The following is a 17,500-nucleotide window of genomic DNA, read 5'->3' as shown; positions in this document are numbered from 1 at the left end:
CACCATGTTTAATTCCAGCGGAAGTGGATCTGACGTGGGCGGTCAGCCCCCTCCTTTACCAATGGCTTATGGAATTCACGTCCTGCACGAGAGTGGATGTTTGCCCAACAAAACTCACAGTAATACTGCAGGCAAGTGACATTGGCACAAAAGAAAGGAGCAAACTTCCCACCGCACCGCGCACCCTGGCACTCGTCACACATCTGGTCATCCAACACGTATGGCTTTACCTCCACCTGTTGGAGTGAAACAGGAACAAGTCCAGTTAATACCTGGTCCTACTTGATGTTTTCCTCATTAAAAAAAACCCTCACAACAAAACCCAAACCAGCAGTCTGAAATCAGCCGTATTAACACCTTTATCTAACTCATCAGTTAGTCCTCGTTATCATTCATCCATTCACTTGGGCACAGATTGAAAGAGGAGAAATTTAGGTTACCTATTAGGAAAAAGTTTTTTATTGTGAGGGTGGTGAGACACTGGCACAGGTCTCACCCAGGTTGCCCAGGGAGGTAGTGGCTGCCCCAACCCTGGCAGTGTTCAAAGACAGGTTGGATAAAGCCTTGAGCAACCTGATCTAGTGGGGAGGTGTCCCTGCCCAGGGCAGGGGGGGCTGGGACTAGATGATCTCCAAGGTCCATTCCAACACCTAAAATTTTATGAGTCTATGACACTGCAGAACACTTCAAGGCACATCTTTAGAAGTATACTGTATATGTCACAAATAGCTATACTAGAACCTTCCATTAATTTACTCTGGAAGAGTGTTCTATGCGAATGATAATATGGACTATGTGTGGGAAAAACCCAAAATAGCCCAAAGGTCTCCCCACTACTCTCACCAGCTCCCAAATGTACCTCCACATGACATCCAGTTCTGTAGTTTAGCAAAAAATAACTGAACATATGAGACCGTAACCCTTTAATGGAAACTCTTTCTCTTCAAAACAAGGGTAGGTCTCTGCATGTACTACTTCTGTGTGCAAAGTGAAAGTGCTTTCTGCAAGTTATCATACAGCTCTTTTAGCAGTGCTGTTTGCTCTAAATCCACTCCCTATCTTTAAAACACAGTCAAATTTGGAGCTGCTGATTTTGGTCGTCTATTACTTTCTCTTTTTGTGGCTTTGAGCGGTACAGAAATTTGTCTTCCATGTATTTCTGAAAATATTTTTAAAAGACCATTTTGCAATTCTACAGACTGCTACAAACACCTGTCTTACACAGCTTTTCTCTTCCAAACTAATCTGACTGCCAGAGTGGAAAAATGGCAGGAGTCCAGTGGCAGATTTGCATTATGTCTTCACGTAACTGAACTGTTACAGACTGAGATCAGACAGGAAGAACTTAATAATAAAACACAAAGTGAGTTGACTCAATCATTAAAGAATGCATTGTTGTCTTCCATATTTTCATCACTGCCCCAAGAGATTTTTTCCTGAGATACTACTACCCAATACACTACATATAGACATCGACTGTATGTTCGATACTCAGAATGTTTGAAATATTAAGAGCTTTAAAAAGTGGAATACAATGCTTTTCATTATATCTTCAGAGGAAAGAATTCACACATACAGCTACCTATCCTAAAGTTTTACAGCCAAATTGTCTTTGTGCTGGTTTGGGCTAAGTAGAGTTAACTTTCTTCACAGTGGCTAGTCTGGGGCTATGTTCTGATTTGTGCAGAACACAGGGTTGATAATACAGAGAAGTTTTTGTTACTGCTGAGCAGAGTTTACACAGAGCCAGGCCTTTGCTGCTTCCCATACTGCCGCACTGGCAATGAAGTTGGGGGTGCACGGGAGATTGGGAGGAGACACAGCTGGGACAGGTGACCCAAACTGACCAAAGGGATATTCCATACCATATGACATCATGCTTAGTATATAAGGTGGGAGGGGAGGACGTTTGAAGTGATGGCATTTGTCTTCCCAAAGAACTGTTAGGTGTGATGGTCCCTGCTCTCCTGGGCTTGGCTGAACACCCCCTACCCATGGGAAGCAGTGAATTAATATCTTGGTTTGCTTTGCTCCTGTGTGTGTGGCTTTTGCTTCCCCTGTTAAACTGTCTTGAACTCATGAGTTTTTGTAGCTTTTACCCTTCCCATTCTCTCCCCCATCCCATTGGTGGGGGAGTGAGTGAGGGGCTGTGCGGTGTTTGGTGGCTGCCTGGGGTTAAACCAAGGCAGAGTTGTAAGCTTCAGAAGCAGAGGCCATACTAGACATGTCAGAGTATGCTTCTTCCAGTCATCTATATTCACTACAAGCTCTACTTCTTATTTCACTACAATGACCTGCCTTATCACAAATTACACTCAAACTTTCCAATGAACAGGTACCTTATACAGTAACTGTGTTCGTGGCTCAGAATCACTGAAAGCATGGAACAGCATATATTTCAAGCTTCAGTGCACTAATGCACCGAGATGGGTATGAAGATGATTTCAAATATATTAGAGAAACACTTTGGGGATGGAAGTATTACATGAAGTGGATGATACAGGCTGCTGGCATATGAAAGTTAACAATATTTTAAGGAATTGTTTGGAGTTGAAACTCCAAACGAGTTTCAAAGAAATGTTTGGAGTTGAGCTTTCATATATGATAAAACAGGATGAGGAGCAGTTTACTGAAGAAAAACATCTGTTCGAGAAACTAAATATATCTACACATCAAAAGAAGTGGGGAGAAGCTACAGAGTGCTTAGGTGAGGAAGAAGTTAAGATCACAGACAATGTTTGCCAAGCGACTGTGACATTAAGACTTCCAGTTAAGTCAAGAAAAGGTATGTTGCAAAAAGAAAATGCTGTAAATACTTTGCACTGAAGTTCAGATGGATAAACAGGTGAACTGCAAAATTTAGCAATGAAAAAAGGCTTTTACACAGACATAACTGGTTATGAAAAGAATGTGAAAGGACAGCATACTCACAGAAACTGGATGCAACTGGTATGGAAAGGCTATGCTGAGGCAAAGGGTAGAACTGCTTGCAGTTCTGCACAGAAATATGTACTGTATTACCTTCCTGGCCAGCACACAGAAATATCTCAGGTGAAGGCAGTACCCAAAGTAGAACTGTCTTTGTCATTTACAAAACCAGTGGTTTACAGATTTACACTAACTGATTGCTTGTCTATAAATCAACAGTAATACTGATTTCAGAGTATTTTCAGAACCTGAAACAGAATTAGTGCAAAAACTCCACAGAGGAAAAAAACTATTTCTGAAAATAGCTTCTTTCACACTTTCAGAAACAGCTAAGATGCAAGGTGTTCCCTAAAAAGAGGCTGTTCTCTATTACTCCTCAGTAACACCAATAACCGGGTGGTCCTCTGCTGCAAAGGACACTCCCATGGGAAGAGGAAGACCAAGATAGACTGTCCCCTAGTTTACAAGGTTCAAATACACATTTCCTACTTTTGTAGGAGAATTAGTTTGGATGGGACCCAACTGTCCACATCTTAATTTTAAATTGAGGTGACTTCACAGCCAAATGCCCTCTAGCTAGTTCCTGAAAGACACTAAACAATACCCAATTCTGAAGCTAAATGACCCATTTAGCATTTCTTTAGAAGGAATTCTGGTCCTTACTCCCATTTTGTCCAAATACTCAAATGCAAGATGATTAACAGCTTTATTTCCCCTCACACAGTCACGGTGTCAAGGCCATTTTTTTCTGTTACATAACTATCCAAAAGCTAGAGCTATTAGTCAACGTCAGCTGCAAGTCACAAGGACAGCAATCCCAAGACCAAAATGTACCCATCGCATCTTAATGTGAAGCCTAGTTCACTAGACCCACTCATCCTCTGGGAAGGGCAGTGCTTGGGGATTTCAGCTCACCAGGCAAGTGCTGTCTGAGACAAGATGTAAAGCTGTGTTACTCTGCCTATTTGAAAGGAGAGAAGAACATGTTACTTCCCTAGAGCAGACTTCTGTTAACTGTACTACTTTCTTTTTCCCAGGTCTTTGATCAGTAGAGGAGACTGGACCTTGAACTACTTTACTTCCTTAACCCTTCTTCCTCTACAACCTTTTTTTTCCCCCCTAAAGAGCACCTATTAATGCCAGACTACCACTGCAGCTCTTGACATCAAAACTAGTGACCCTTAAAACTGACGTAATTTAGATGCCAGTTTTCTTTGCTACTCTTACACGTCAGTTAGGACTAATGAAGTTGATAAGTTCCTAAAAGAAGTTAGTTTTGCTTTAGCTAGCAATAAGCATCTGTAGCAAACAGAAATGTGCACTGGTAAATAGTAAGAAGACTCTCAAACAGAAAGGATAAGACATTTTGCATTTTAGGTGCTGAGCACTGACAATTACAGCTGAAATTAAGGGCAGCTGCAAATATAAAGCTAATCTAACCACAATGAACACTAGAGTTTCCTGCGAATGACAAAGGAATTATCACAGTATTTGGTTTCATTAGAACCAGGGAGAGAAAAAGATTTTCAAGCCCTTTGCCCATACACAACAAACCCAGGAAGTCCAGAATGGGAAGAACATATGGTCCAACATATGTCGAAGGAACAAACTGCTGCTCTGTGGAACGCATGTTGTTTGTTTGGGGGCACTCACGGCATACATACTCTTCAGAGTAGAGGAGCTACATGAATACTAAAAGAAATGTAGAAGCTGACATGAAAGCCAACCAAATGCAATGCTACCACACTCTGAGAAGTTTCTTTATAGGTCATAACTCTTAAGATTTCTGTGTAACTTACTCGTTTATCAATGTCGCCATGCTGAAGTTGAACAAACCGAGCACTGATGGCAGCAATGTAGCTTTGCTGATTGGAAAAAGCAACACGTCCAGCACCTTTTGGGTATTTCAGCTCAGGGTCAGTATCAATTCCTGCATAACAAACTCCTCCATAGAGACGGTCCATGATCATAGCCAATTCCACTATTGAGAAACAAAACAGTGTTCATTTAAAGTGTTCTTACAGTACAAACTTTATGTGCTTTTTTAGTTAAAAGTACTCAGAAAGTGAATTTTAATCATTAATTCTGCAACAGCCTACGTAATAGTAACAGGATAAAAAACCATTAAATAAGCTATCAAATACTCAGCAGACAGATCTATCACACCGCGGGTACATACATTCAAGGAACGATGGAGCTCTAAGTCCTTGATAACCTGGAACTAGAATTCCAGGGCAGTTTTCTTCAGGGGATTACAGCAAAAGACTTTTTGGGCAGGCATGGAATGTAAGCTGTATAAAATAGATCCACATGCCACAAATTCCGTGGTACATGTTCTCTGGCTGTCCTAACGCTCTATGTCCTACTCCAATTTAAAGAAGTAGTTAGCATCCTTTCATCAGCTACATGGAGCTTGATTATCTCCACAGTGCTACACTTACCATAGACACTGAAGTTCAGAGAAACAAAACCTTCAGATTTTACAGATGAAAGTACTTTGGCAATTGTCTGATTGCCAGATTATACTGAACTCAGTTTTGCAATTCATTCAGGTGGAAACTACAGGTTTTTTTCAGAATTAGCATCCTTTGTATTAAGTTATAAAGGTGCCAGCAGTCATTGATGTTCAATAGCTGTTTGAAGAGTCTCCTGAAGTTTTACTGCTTTTGTGGAGTCATTATTCTTATTTCACAATGTCATAAAAGTTTCATTTTCACATATACAGGGCACTTGAAAGCTAGGCATAAGAATGCATCCATTAAATTTATCACAGACATTCAGCAGAGTAATCTGGTGTACTGGACTGAATTTAAAGAAAAATTCATCTGCAGTTGGAACATACTGTGTTTATGCTCATTTGCAGAGCTTGTACTACAGTCAAAAGTAGAGTCTTGGAAGTAAAATAATAGAAAAGCTTGAGCATTGCAGGTCCAAGACACAAAAATTTAAGACCCTTTACACCCCAAATGTACACTATTACTTCTTCGTTTTCCTACATAGTCTATCTGAAAGCTCATCTTCTCTAAGAATAAAATTAATTACAAACGATGGAAGACCAACAAAGCCCAGAAGTCATTCTAACAAAAATGGGATTTGAACCACTCTGTGTTATGCTTCGACTTCTAACATTCAATGCAACCTACTTACTAGAAAGCCACCTAAAACACTGTAAAAGGCTACTGCAACCAGTCTCAAAATGCAGATTGTCCAGGTTGCACATCAACCAGTCCACCCCTACAGAAACATTCATTTTTCCCTTCATGCACTCTGACAAGAGCCTAGATAGAGCCCTGCAATCTCATGTACTGTTGTGCCATACACATTGTGCTAGCTCTGAATTTCTTCCTTTTTCCCTCTATTCCTGCTCCTTCAAGTACTCCATCACCTGTATTTCTGTGTGTACCAAGAGTAACTGCAACCTGACAGCAGCAGAAGACTAGCTAATGCACAATGACAAGCAGGTACAAATACAGCTCCACACAGTCAGGGAGCAGCGTTCGTAGCCATATTTTAGAAACAAACTCGTTGTTATATGTCTTTTGTGACACAGTTTATACCACAGTTTTGTTACTATAATCAAAATCTTTTCTACAGCTTTAGACAGGTAACAGTTTCCAGCAAATCTCAAGGATGAACTGTGATTTATGGCCAAGGCCAGATGAAAAGTTAGTAGAGAAACAGGAGAATATATGAACACTGTACTATGGTTATAACTATCATGACAGTCTTTTACCTATATTTATATCTATCCATATGCAACTATATAAAAGTTCACTGGTTTGAATCACTTCCAGTAATTTCCTTCTTTTAAAAATTGGCACAGATTATACTCACCAGCTCTTAATGGTCTAGGGACTCCTCCAACAAAAATTGTTTTTCGAGGATCAAGTGGCTGCGAACCATCCATCACAAAGTCACTATCACTTAGATTCCAGGGACGTATCTGTACCTATTGAATTGGGAAAAAAAGTAGGATGCTGCTCTAAGTTTCACTACAGTGTGGACATACATATATAAACTGTCAAACAGTCATAACCTCATTAGCTTAGCACGTCTAGGTGCTCTGTTTTAATCCTATTCAAAACCCTACAGTTTTAAAATAGTCTGAGTGTTCCAGATGTTGAGCTCTGCCAATGGTAGGTTGGTTTTGATAATTTTCATCATCAGAACTTCCAATGCAGCCTTAGACAGATGGCAGCTATAGCCTGCAGGCCATGGGCTATGTACTTACTGGCTTGTCCTTGATAGTAGGGCTGGAAACACACAGATAGAGCTTTCCATCTTCTTCAATGCAGGCATCAATCAGGGCCTGAACAGAACTCTCTTCTTGGAACAGGAGGAATGCATAACCTGGAAGAAAAAGCCAAACCAACTGATATTTATTCTCATCTTTATTTTTCATGATCATCTTTGCCAGCGACTTTTCCATACACAAGTAAAAGAAAGTCAAACCAATTCTTTGCGATTATCTTCTTTAACGATGTACTACCTTGCCATAATTAACAGAACATTTATCTGTAAAACAACTGTCAGAAGAGACTAATAACCAAATACAAGCAAACATGTCTGCTCTGCCATGTACTGCAAGTCTAGCTGAACACCATCCATTGGCTGCAACGGGCATTATACAATGAAAATCCGACTTGGCACAAAGGACTAATCTCTATTCTAGAGATTAGATCAAAGTACTTTGTTACATAACTGACCCAGCAAACCTCCCAAACATTACAAAAATAGGAATTAAAATGCTTATTTAATGCTACAGTAAAAACAAACAGTCAGATGAGCAAAGAACCTCACACATTAGAACACTTTCACAGTTACAGTACAATATATACAAAATTTGTTACTTTACAAATACCCAATAGCACAATTAGGGTTCTATTCTAAAACAAATGTTAAAAGGACCACATATCACATTTCTTTCTGAGATTACTACCAAGTGTGGAATTTTCAAATTATGTTTTAATATTTGGATGGAAAAGTAAACGCTGAAGCAGCTGCTCTAGAGTGGGCTTGGGAAAGGGAACATGGGTGCATTCCCAAGCCTTAGGGAAATGATGCTGTATTTCTGAGAGAAGCTAGTTAACCATTTTGTCTTGCAGACACTGTAGGTCCCCAAGGTGAAGACAGTAGGGTGCATCTCAAAGACCATTAAAGAATCAGTGCATCAAGAACACAAAATCTGAGAAGCAAATTCACAACTGATTTTAGATAAATGGGAACAAAAGTAGGATCTAAAGAAAAAGCTGTAAGGCCTATACTGGTCTTTCTGATAATTTGTACCATGCTTTTTACCCCTCATACCATGGTCCCATCATAGCTACCTAGAAAGGAAACATTAGATATTCTGTATTTTTATGAAAATCTTATTTAGTTTCTTAACAAATATGCCATAGAAAATCTTCGGGCTTGGGCTGAAGAGTTTCCTTGAGAAGTCCATTTTTTCATTGCTGAACAATATTTTTTTAGCATCAACCTGTTTAACTTAATTAGTAATTACTTAGATTAAAAACCTGATTTAGTGGGGTTATCTTTCAGTATTTATCTTAGAATTTTAAATCCACATATTACCCATGCAAAACTCACTCACTAAATGAGGGCATGTGCAGACTGGCATGGGTGAGATCAGACCCACGTAACTCTCCTGACTTGGGTGGAAGCCAAGCACATACATTCCTGTCTGCATGCTGAGCTCAGTACAAGAATGATGGGAGTGCAAAAACGCGATTAATCAAAGGGAGGGTTAATTGCACGTGGTACTGACTAAAGGATCAGATATGCAAAGCAAGATTTTGCCAGATACTGATTTTCCATCAGTTCTTATCCTAAATGCAAATCAAGGGGACTGATTTGCATTACATATAGCTCCTGATACATACAACGATGGTCAGTGTCTCCACATGACCTACCATCTGCATGTCTGCAGCTATTGAAATGCTTAACTGTGGCAACTTGCAAAAAGATGGAGTGAGAGGGGGGCGTGTGTGTCATCTTTTCTCCCACGTAAAGAACAACAGAATAAGAGGAAACACCCTCAAGTTGTGCCAGAGTACGTTTAGACTGGGCATTAGGAAAAATTTCTTCACTGAAAGGGTGAACAAACATTGCAAGAGGCTGCCCAGGGAAGTGATGGTATCACTGTCCCTGTAAGTGTTCAAAATACATGTAGATGTGGTGCTTAGGGACACAGTTTAGTGGTGGACCTGGCAGTGTTAGGTTAATAGTTAGACTCAATGATCTTAGAAGTCTTTTCCACTCTTAATGATTCTATAGTCATATACCGAGACAGACAATTCCCTGCATAGTCTGCATACAAACTCCTCTCCATCACTTGCCCTGGACAGGGCATATTTCATGGTACAAATCAGTTATACATTAGCCATAGACTTCTCCAAAGAACGCCAGTTACACAGGCTACCAACCTATACAGATTAGCTAGACACTGCTTGCAAAGGGACATTATACTCTTATCTTCAGTATTAATTCAGACATCATAAATTAGGGCTATTCTTGTTACTACAGCTACCACATGCCAAGAGCTTTATGGCATGAACTTTATTCTTACGCATTTCTGCTTTTATTGGATTTTTTTTTTCACCTCAACATCGGTAAGTCATGAACTATTGTGGATGTTTAATGTCTGCAAAGCCAGTACAGTGGCAGTAAGCTACGTGCCTAAGTATGATGAAAAAGTGCCTAACTAGTAATTTCGTGAACTACAATTATCATATGTGATAGAGAGTACAAGTCACAGTGAAACATGCTGGGGAGGCAGGGTGAAGGACAGGAGGTGTTCTACTCTTCTACAGAACACCTGAACTCCCTTTTTGATGTAACACATTTAACTGGAACAGCTTCACACCCAAGAGCAATACAAGCCTTTTTACAACGGAAAAGCAAAGCTACTCTAGTAATTTTCTTTGAAGAAAGCTGCCTCACACCTTTGGGCCATGTATACACCAGAAGTAGCAGGTCATGATCAGGTATTACATACCAAGCAACAAAGATTGTATGTTTTGTACATATTTCTCAAGGTGAAAGGTATTAGATGAAACAGTTGTTTAAAAATCTGTTGTTCATGTGCACCTCTACCAGAATTTATACCTCCTGTGGGAGTTGAGGTTTAGGTAAACCCCTGTTAGTGTTTATCACTTGACTAAATCCCTCTGTGTAATGCTGAAACTATTACTAATACTCCTATTTTCAAAGGCAATGAGTGTGGGTGACTTTGGTAATACTCATCCTCAGAGAAATACCTCAAATAATAAACAAATCTTTCTGGAGATGGTAACTGGCTTTAGAGCTACACTGTCTGATATCTAAAGATACTGCAGTGGTTATAGGCATAATCTGACATCTCTCAATAAAACCAGATAAAAAAATATAGATTTTTTCAAAGTATTGGATGCAGCACTGGAAACAAAGCCCATCAGGTAAGTTTGAAGAGTCTTAGCTGAACTACCAAATTAAACCTTTTTTTTGTATTTATTGTATAAGAAACAAATCAAAATCAAAGCATTCTAGACTAGATTGACACCGGCAGCTAACATGATTTTCTGAGCAAGGTAAAAATTTCTTTATTCCACAGTTTACCAGAGGACACTTTTCTGCTATGTATATTCTGTGCAGAAATCAGAGAGCAGCTTTAAGTTCTATCAAACTCTACCAAACTCCTGTTGCTAGTGGCTTAGAGAAGGAGTCAAGAAAATCAATGCAAGGTAGCATGGCACTGTCCATGCCAGTCAGTACAGCAGTATTCTGTTTTGGGGTTGGTTGCTCTACTGTCCTGATAGACTCTTCCCCAGAGGAGACTAAATGGCCTCAGTGTAGTACAGTTCTTGCCCAGAGAATGCTGCACCTTAGCTTAAATCCAAAAGAATCAGTGTAAACATGATGATGGTCTGTCTGTAGTTTTGGTGCACAGCTCTGATGATGGGAACAGCTCAAATTTGGGAAGGACACACTTCACCTATTCCTAAAGTGATCTCTTCACATTAATTAAATCTCTAAAACACAAATCTCTCAGTCAGCTCTGATGGAGAATTAACTCTAAAATACACTTGAAATGAAAAAAATGTGGTGCTGCACCACATTTGGGAGACCTGCATAAATCTTTTAGGTATCTTTGGTTTGGGTAAATGAATCAAGCTCAATGTGCTTATGTTACAGTGACCTGAATAGTCCTCTGTACTCCACTGAGTGTACTGGCCAGATTCCCATTGATTAAAGGAAGCTTAGACACTAATAACACATGAAGACACCTACAGTTACTTGCCTGAATCCATAGTTCATACCCAATGTGATCAAATAAGCTGGTAACGAGTTTAACAGAACTGGTATGGACCTGGGGTTTTGCTCCTTAAACTAGAAACAGAACATTTTCAACCCCTTTTTTTTTCAGCCAGCTCTGAATTAGCAGTTAAGAGCCTTGAATAAATGAAGCTACTGCACAACTCCTATGATACAAGGCAACGGAAGCAACCAGACAATTAGAAAAGGCTGGGGACACTGTCCTGTTTAAATCAGATTATCCTCTGTTTGATACAGACTATAAATAGTACAGAGGACACAAACAACTGGGCATAATTTGTAAGGCCTTCTTTGGATTTGCATATCCCCATGGCACCATTTCTGTGAAAGCTTCATTATCACAAGGAGGAGTCCTCACCCTAGCAAGTTACTTTGGACATGTGTATTGTTTCATAAATAAGTGCATTTGCCAACTACGTAATAACAGGAGTTATGATAAACAGTGGCAAGTCAGAAAGGAAGGAATTCTCCATTACAGTTAGCAGATCACTTACAGACTTTGTACTTTGAGCTCAATAGGATTTTTTTCAGAACGGAGCTTCCTTGTAAGATCAGTGTGAAGTTTTTAAAATTCTTGTTTTCTTTGGGCCTAATTTTGTGGTGAACCAATACAAAAAGTAATTAGCTGAGAACAAGCAGTTGGTGTTTCTCAGGAGGCAGCCAGCCTTGATGGATCAAGACACTTTTTGCATTTCTTTGAGCAAGGAAACACTTATTATGAACTTGGCCTTCCCTCAGGACTTTCTGTAAGCAGAGCCTGGAAGGAACTGCAGCCTGGAAAACTGAACAACAGTGTAAAAAAACCAAAACCAACCCAAGCTGTATCTCTTCACTGCAGAGAAGTCTAATGCGAATCAGTCCAGAATGGGATAATTCTGAGACGTCTTTGGAAAGTAGTATTATGGTGAAATCTCTAACAAGACTGAACACACAGAAATATATGCACTGAATTAATTCCATGCAGAGTAGCAAATTATAAAATGGAGATTAAAATAATTTCAAAAATTAACTCTTGAGCTGATATATTTCTAAACTGGTAAATACTGATTGAGCTCAAAGCTTTATTTAACCTATCTTTAGCAGTTTAGGAAATCTTATTAAACATACATATAAATGGTTCTTGCTTGTAAACACAAGTAATACTAAAGAAAGACAATTTTAAAAGAAATTCTTCTACAAAATAATCATGGGGCATATGCATTGCATTAAAGAAAATGGATATAAACACAGCAATATTCAGCAGTCAAATGTTTCCAGAGTATCTACAGAGAGAAGCCTACACTACATTTCAAATGTGCTAGGCTACATGACAAAAATATTGAATAATGCAGCAAATGGAAAATGAGAATAAAGACTGAAGAACAGTAAATGCTATAAAATTTCAAATAAGGATCAGTTAGTCATGGGAAATATACTTAGCACTTAGTTTGCAAGTGTTTCCTAAATTAATCAGGTCAACACACTGAAGTTCTTCTATTTGTATTTTCTGCTTTAAGAAGCTCTGCTTACAATATAGATTTATTGTATTTTTTTCTCATTGTGGTATTTATAAATATCTCAACTATATCAAAAAGCTTTATTAAATTAGGAAGTCTGGAAATACATCCTTAAGATGTTCAGATCCTGAGACAGGACTATCCCCTTGGAAAAGAATGTCAGGATCCATTCCTTTCAGGTAAGAATATATTACATCTTCCATCTCCTATATATTCACCACAGACTCTCTGAGATTCATCTTCCTCAAAGAGTTCCTCAGGAATTTCTCTTGGCAATTTAAGAAGAGAGATGCACTCCTTAAGATAATCAAATTTAACTTGACAGTAGCTTGGTGTGTCAGGCTGACAATCAAAAAAGCCAAAGTCTCTTTGTTTGTCTTAGAATTTCCATGTAGCATTCACAAATGCTATTCAAATACTTCCAATTCCATTTCCCACTCTTTAGAGGATCCATCTGGGATAATAATACTGTCTCTCCCCCAGCACAGACGCTCAGATAAATGAAGAATCAGTTTACAAAGGCAATGTACCCAGTTTTGTCACTTCCACAGAGGGAATGAATTGCTGCATTCTCTACAAAATCAATAATCTCTTCATTGCTTTTGTATCTAGATCAGACTTCTGCACTTATTTTGTATGTAACAGTACACGGTGTACGTGTAGAAGATAATTACACAACTAACTTACTTAACCTACAGAATGGTTTGTCCAACACTTTTGAAAAAATACTAAAAAATTTAGTCTAACAGCAACACTAGAAATAGCATAAAAATATCAATATTTCATCATTTATCAAAACCAAGGTAGTGTTTCAATAGGAAGTTCATATTCTAAAAGTGAAAGAGGCATAGTATTTGATTATCTTGATCAGACACTCAAATGCATCCTGAATCCTGCCTTTAACTTCCTAGGAAAATTTTAATCTAAGATTTAGTATTCAAAACTTGACTAAACTTCAGTTTTGGACACTTGAGAGACATGCAAATTCAGAACTGAGGATTAATGACACATACAACTACGTAACACTGACCTGATCAGACACAATTCCAAACCAACAGATTTTAGACTTGGTATGTAAAGGAACCATGTCTGAACCTGCTTTGAAACTATAGATTTAACTGTTCACCAGAACTGTAAATTATACCCTTTGGAGAATAACGAGAGTTTCCAGGAGTGAGATTTGCACTAAGTTAAAGCTCAGAACCTTCGGACTCTTACCTTTTGGTGGAAAATAGGACTTGCTTTCAGCTTTGTGAGGCCAGTCTACTACCAAGGGCCCAAATCGTCTGAAGCTAGCAGTGATTTCATCTAAAAACAAGTACAGAAGTTGCAATTAAAATAAATGACATAACTCAATGCAGATGTTTGCAAAAGCACAAAACAAAGCACTTTGTTTCTAGCAAAGAAACAGTGTCTAGGTTAACATTTCATGGAAAAAAAAAAAAAGAAACAAAATTTACAACTTTCATGAACAAAAACCAGACATCTCCCAAAGCATTAATATTTGCACAATGTATTTCTGGTGATTTTAGCTTAATAAGTTTTCTATTACTTAGTCACAGCAGCATTTCAGAAGCATATGGACAACTTAAGGCACTGGTGCAAACTTGTGTGGTATTTCACAGAATAATCAGAGTTGGAAAGGACCCTTGAGGATCATCTAGTCCAACTCCTGGCCCTGCACAGGACATCCCTGAGAATCACACCATGTGCCTGAGAGCACTGTCCCCAAGTGCAGAATCTGGTTTGAATGCAATCAAATCAATTTACTGTTTTAGTGATGTACAGTTGAGAGGTTCGTAGGTAGATATTCATATACCAAGTACAACCACAATTAACATGCTAGCAGTTTCCAGCAGATACTATGCATCTATTTGGCACAGAAAATGTAATTGTCTATTTTGAGATGCTTCTAATATGCAACAGGACTATTCATGGTTAAGATTTACTATGCCCCTTGCACAACTTTGTAATGTCTTTCTATCCTGGACTCTCCTTCCTGTCATTGACTAGAAGAGCCTGGAGGAAAAAATACCCTTAACTCTACAAAAGCAGTAACTCATCACCACAAATATGCTCCATTTCTTTCAGTCATATCCTGCCATCAGCATAGAAACAGGCAGGAAAGAAAGAAAGTGTATTTCCACATGTCTTTGTTTAGCATTTGTATTAAAGGCAACTGTCCTAAAGTGTATTCAGATAAATCCCTTAGCACATTGCAGGAGAGCATCTCAATGAAGACAGAACCAAAATTTGGGCTTCCCATGTCTGAAAGTTAATTAAACAGTCAGCTTATTTGGTTAACAGGTTTTTGCTCTAGGATTACAATGAACCTCGTAAAGGGACTTCTGTTTACATTACAAAGCTAGGATGTAATTTACATTTATGTGCACAGGAGAAACCTAATATTAAACAGCACAATCACTTCACATCAGCACTATTGTACAAAGCAAGTCCAGCTGCATCGTAGAACAACCTGAGCTTCTGTGGTACACTATGTACAGTGCATCACAGACTGCTCTGCCACTTGACCTTGCCTTAGTTTCTCTAGTTCTGAATGAGAATAATATTAACCTTTCTATACCACCTCTGAGATCTTCAGGTAACAGCAAAATAGAATATGAAATTAGTTTATGAATGGAAGTTTTCTATGAATACAAAATAAAGCAGGCACAAACATAGGATGGCTAAGATGTATTTGAAAGGAATATGCAAGATAAGTAGGAGTACAAATTCCAGGCATCACACGCAACTCTACCATCTGCAAGTGCAGAACCAGAGACAACTGAACCATTTCAAAACCAAAAGGGATGATATGAAGCTCAACACATCCATCAGCTCTCAAAGAACATACAGTTGTAGCCTTTTGCACCACATCATTATTTTACTTAGTGGATTATTTCTAGTACTTCACTCAGATTTTTCCAAATCTCTCTTTGTCTTCTCCCTCCAAACTTAGTCTGCTTAGTTTCCAGGCAGCTCACCTTCATCAATATCTGGTGGAAGACCTCCAACAAACACTTTGCGAGAGAAACGCTCAATTCGTTCTCCATTCTGGTGAGCTGAGTAGCAGGTAGGTGAATTCAAGACTCCAACTTGATCACTGTGACCATCATCCAGCAAACCATCATCTATGGGGAAGAGGGAAGAACGGCCTTAAAAAGAAAAGATAATAATATACATTAAAATAATTGTGTGGCAGCACATGGTTACATAATTTTAGGGAATGGGGCAAGAGCAGCCTGAAGAGTCAAAATGAGAACAGGAAGATATTAGAGAAGTACATGTTAGTGTAAAGAGAAATTAAGAAAATGAAAAATGTATTAAACTTCTAAAAGGAATTTCAAGATTGCAAGCTGACATCACTCTAAGTGTAATACCTCATACTAAAGTATATTGTAATTACTCTGCTGCATCCAGTAGGAGAGTAGTAATTTGGTTTTAATTAAAGGGTCTTATATTTATGAAGGGAAAATATTAAAGGCTGCTTAAGTGAGTGTCATTAATCTGCCTTTGGTTTACCTTCAAGTTAAATTGGTAACTTCTACCAACTGAGTGACTACCATGTGTCAAAAAATCATGTTTTAATTGAGCAGGGGGAAACAGAAAAAACATGGACACCAGAACAAGTTTCAAACAGGTATGTCTTCTCTTTTAGAGGTGTCTGATGCTGATAAGAACAGATTTAATTTCTAGGAAAGTAAAATTTTAATAAATGTGCAAAATGTAACAGTTGAAAAATGAGTCACAGTGCTGATTTATCCTTTTCACTCTCAATTTACCACAGATTTGGAGGGAAGCCTTGTGGTGGTTCCTAACAAGTAGTAATCTGCAGTGAGATTACAGTTACCCTGAAAAGCAAGTGTAAAATCTGAGGAGTTCACAGGATGGCTGTGCAAATGTGCTCTGATCAGAACAGGTATCTAGATGGCAGGGGGAAGTGAAAACATGGTAATTCTGCCCCATGTATTTCCTCCCTATTTCGTATTTACAAACTTCAGAGAGCTCCAAAGAAAACAAAATAATTCAGAAGACCAGGATATTCATCTTAGCTTCTTCAATCTTTCATTGCTTTAGATCAGCATCATAAAGATTAATGACATTTTCAAGTTCAGAAGTCAGTCTTTGAACTGCAAAATCCCAAAGAGAAACACCCCACACCACCATTTCTTCTGAAATGCAATTTTTCCTGTTTATCAGTCTCAAAAAAAATTATTAATCAATTCAACTGCTTTCCCAAACAAGCAAGAAAACCAAACCAAAAACACAACCTTGGACACTTTTGGGAAGCAAGTTACTTTTCCATTTCAAATAGTCAACTTTCACATTCACTCACTGCAAATCCATAGGCAGGAGCAGTAGGTCCCTGACAGCTGAGTCTGCAGTACCTTAGATGTGAGCAACACTGCAGTCTCTAATTCTTCTCCCCACTCAGGGCAACACACCAGGAAAGCCTGGTATGAACACTTGCAGACTCTGTGCTGACCAGCTAGGGGTGAGAGCAGTATGAAAGCCATTCATTTCCAGAAGACCACCTGAAAATCAGGTGCTTAAAGACAAGGCTGGAGAACAGACAGCACAGATCACGACCAATAACTTATGTTGTGGTAATGCCTAATGACCTTGATGTAGTATCTCATCAAAAACACTGAATGCAAACACAAGATAATATAAAACAACCAAGCACCATAAAATGTCACGAGGAGCACAAAATTCAAGCAGGACCACAGTAGTGTACCGAGTAGCAAAGACTAACAACAACA

General features: G+C 38.7%; 1 protein-coding gene across 1 annotated transcript in view; it reads right to left on the bottom strand.

The window, feature by feature from the left end:
* The window catches only part of CPEB2 (cytoplasmic polyadenylation element binding protein 2), a 49,053-nt gene that overhangs the window by 1,063 nt on the left and 30,490 nt on the right, over nt 1-17,500 (bottom strand). The window contains exons 6-11 of the mRNA XM_009079250.1: nt 15,722-15,892; nt 13,956-14,045; nt 7,160-7,278; nt 6,763-6,877; nt 4,728-4,909; nt 1-236 (exon numbers count right to left, since the gene is read on the bottom strand). The exon at nt 1-236 is cut by the window's left edge and continues 1,063 nt beyond it. Coding sequence (XP_009077498.1) covers nt 9-236; nt 4,728-4,909; nt 6,763-6,877; nt 7,160-7,278; nt 13,956-14,045; nt 15,722-15,892 — 905 coding nt within the window. The 3' untranslated portion in view covers nt 1-8. The remainder of the gene's footprint in view (nt 237-4,727; nt 4,910-6,762; nt 6,878-7,159; nt 7,279-13,955; nt 14,046-15,721; nt 15,893-17,500) is intronic.

This window comes from Acanthisitta chloris, unplaced genomic scaffold (genome assembly GCF_000695815.1).
Source record: "Acanthisitta chloris isolate BGI_N310 unplaced genomic scaffold, ASM69581v1 scaffold7367, whole genome shotgun sequence".
Taxonomy (NCBI): domain Eukaryota; kingdom Metazoa; phylum Chordata; class Aves; order Passeriformes; family Acanthisittidae; genus Acanthisitta; species Acanthisitta chloris.
Note: the sequence above shows the minus strand (reverse complement) of the source record. Positions and strands in the feature narration are given on the sequence as shown.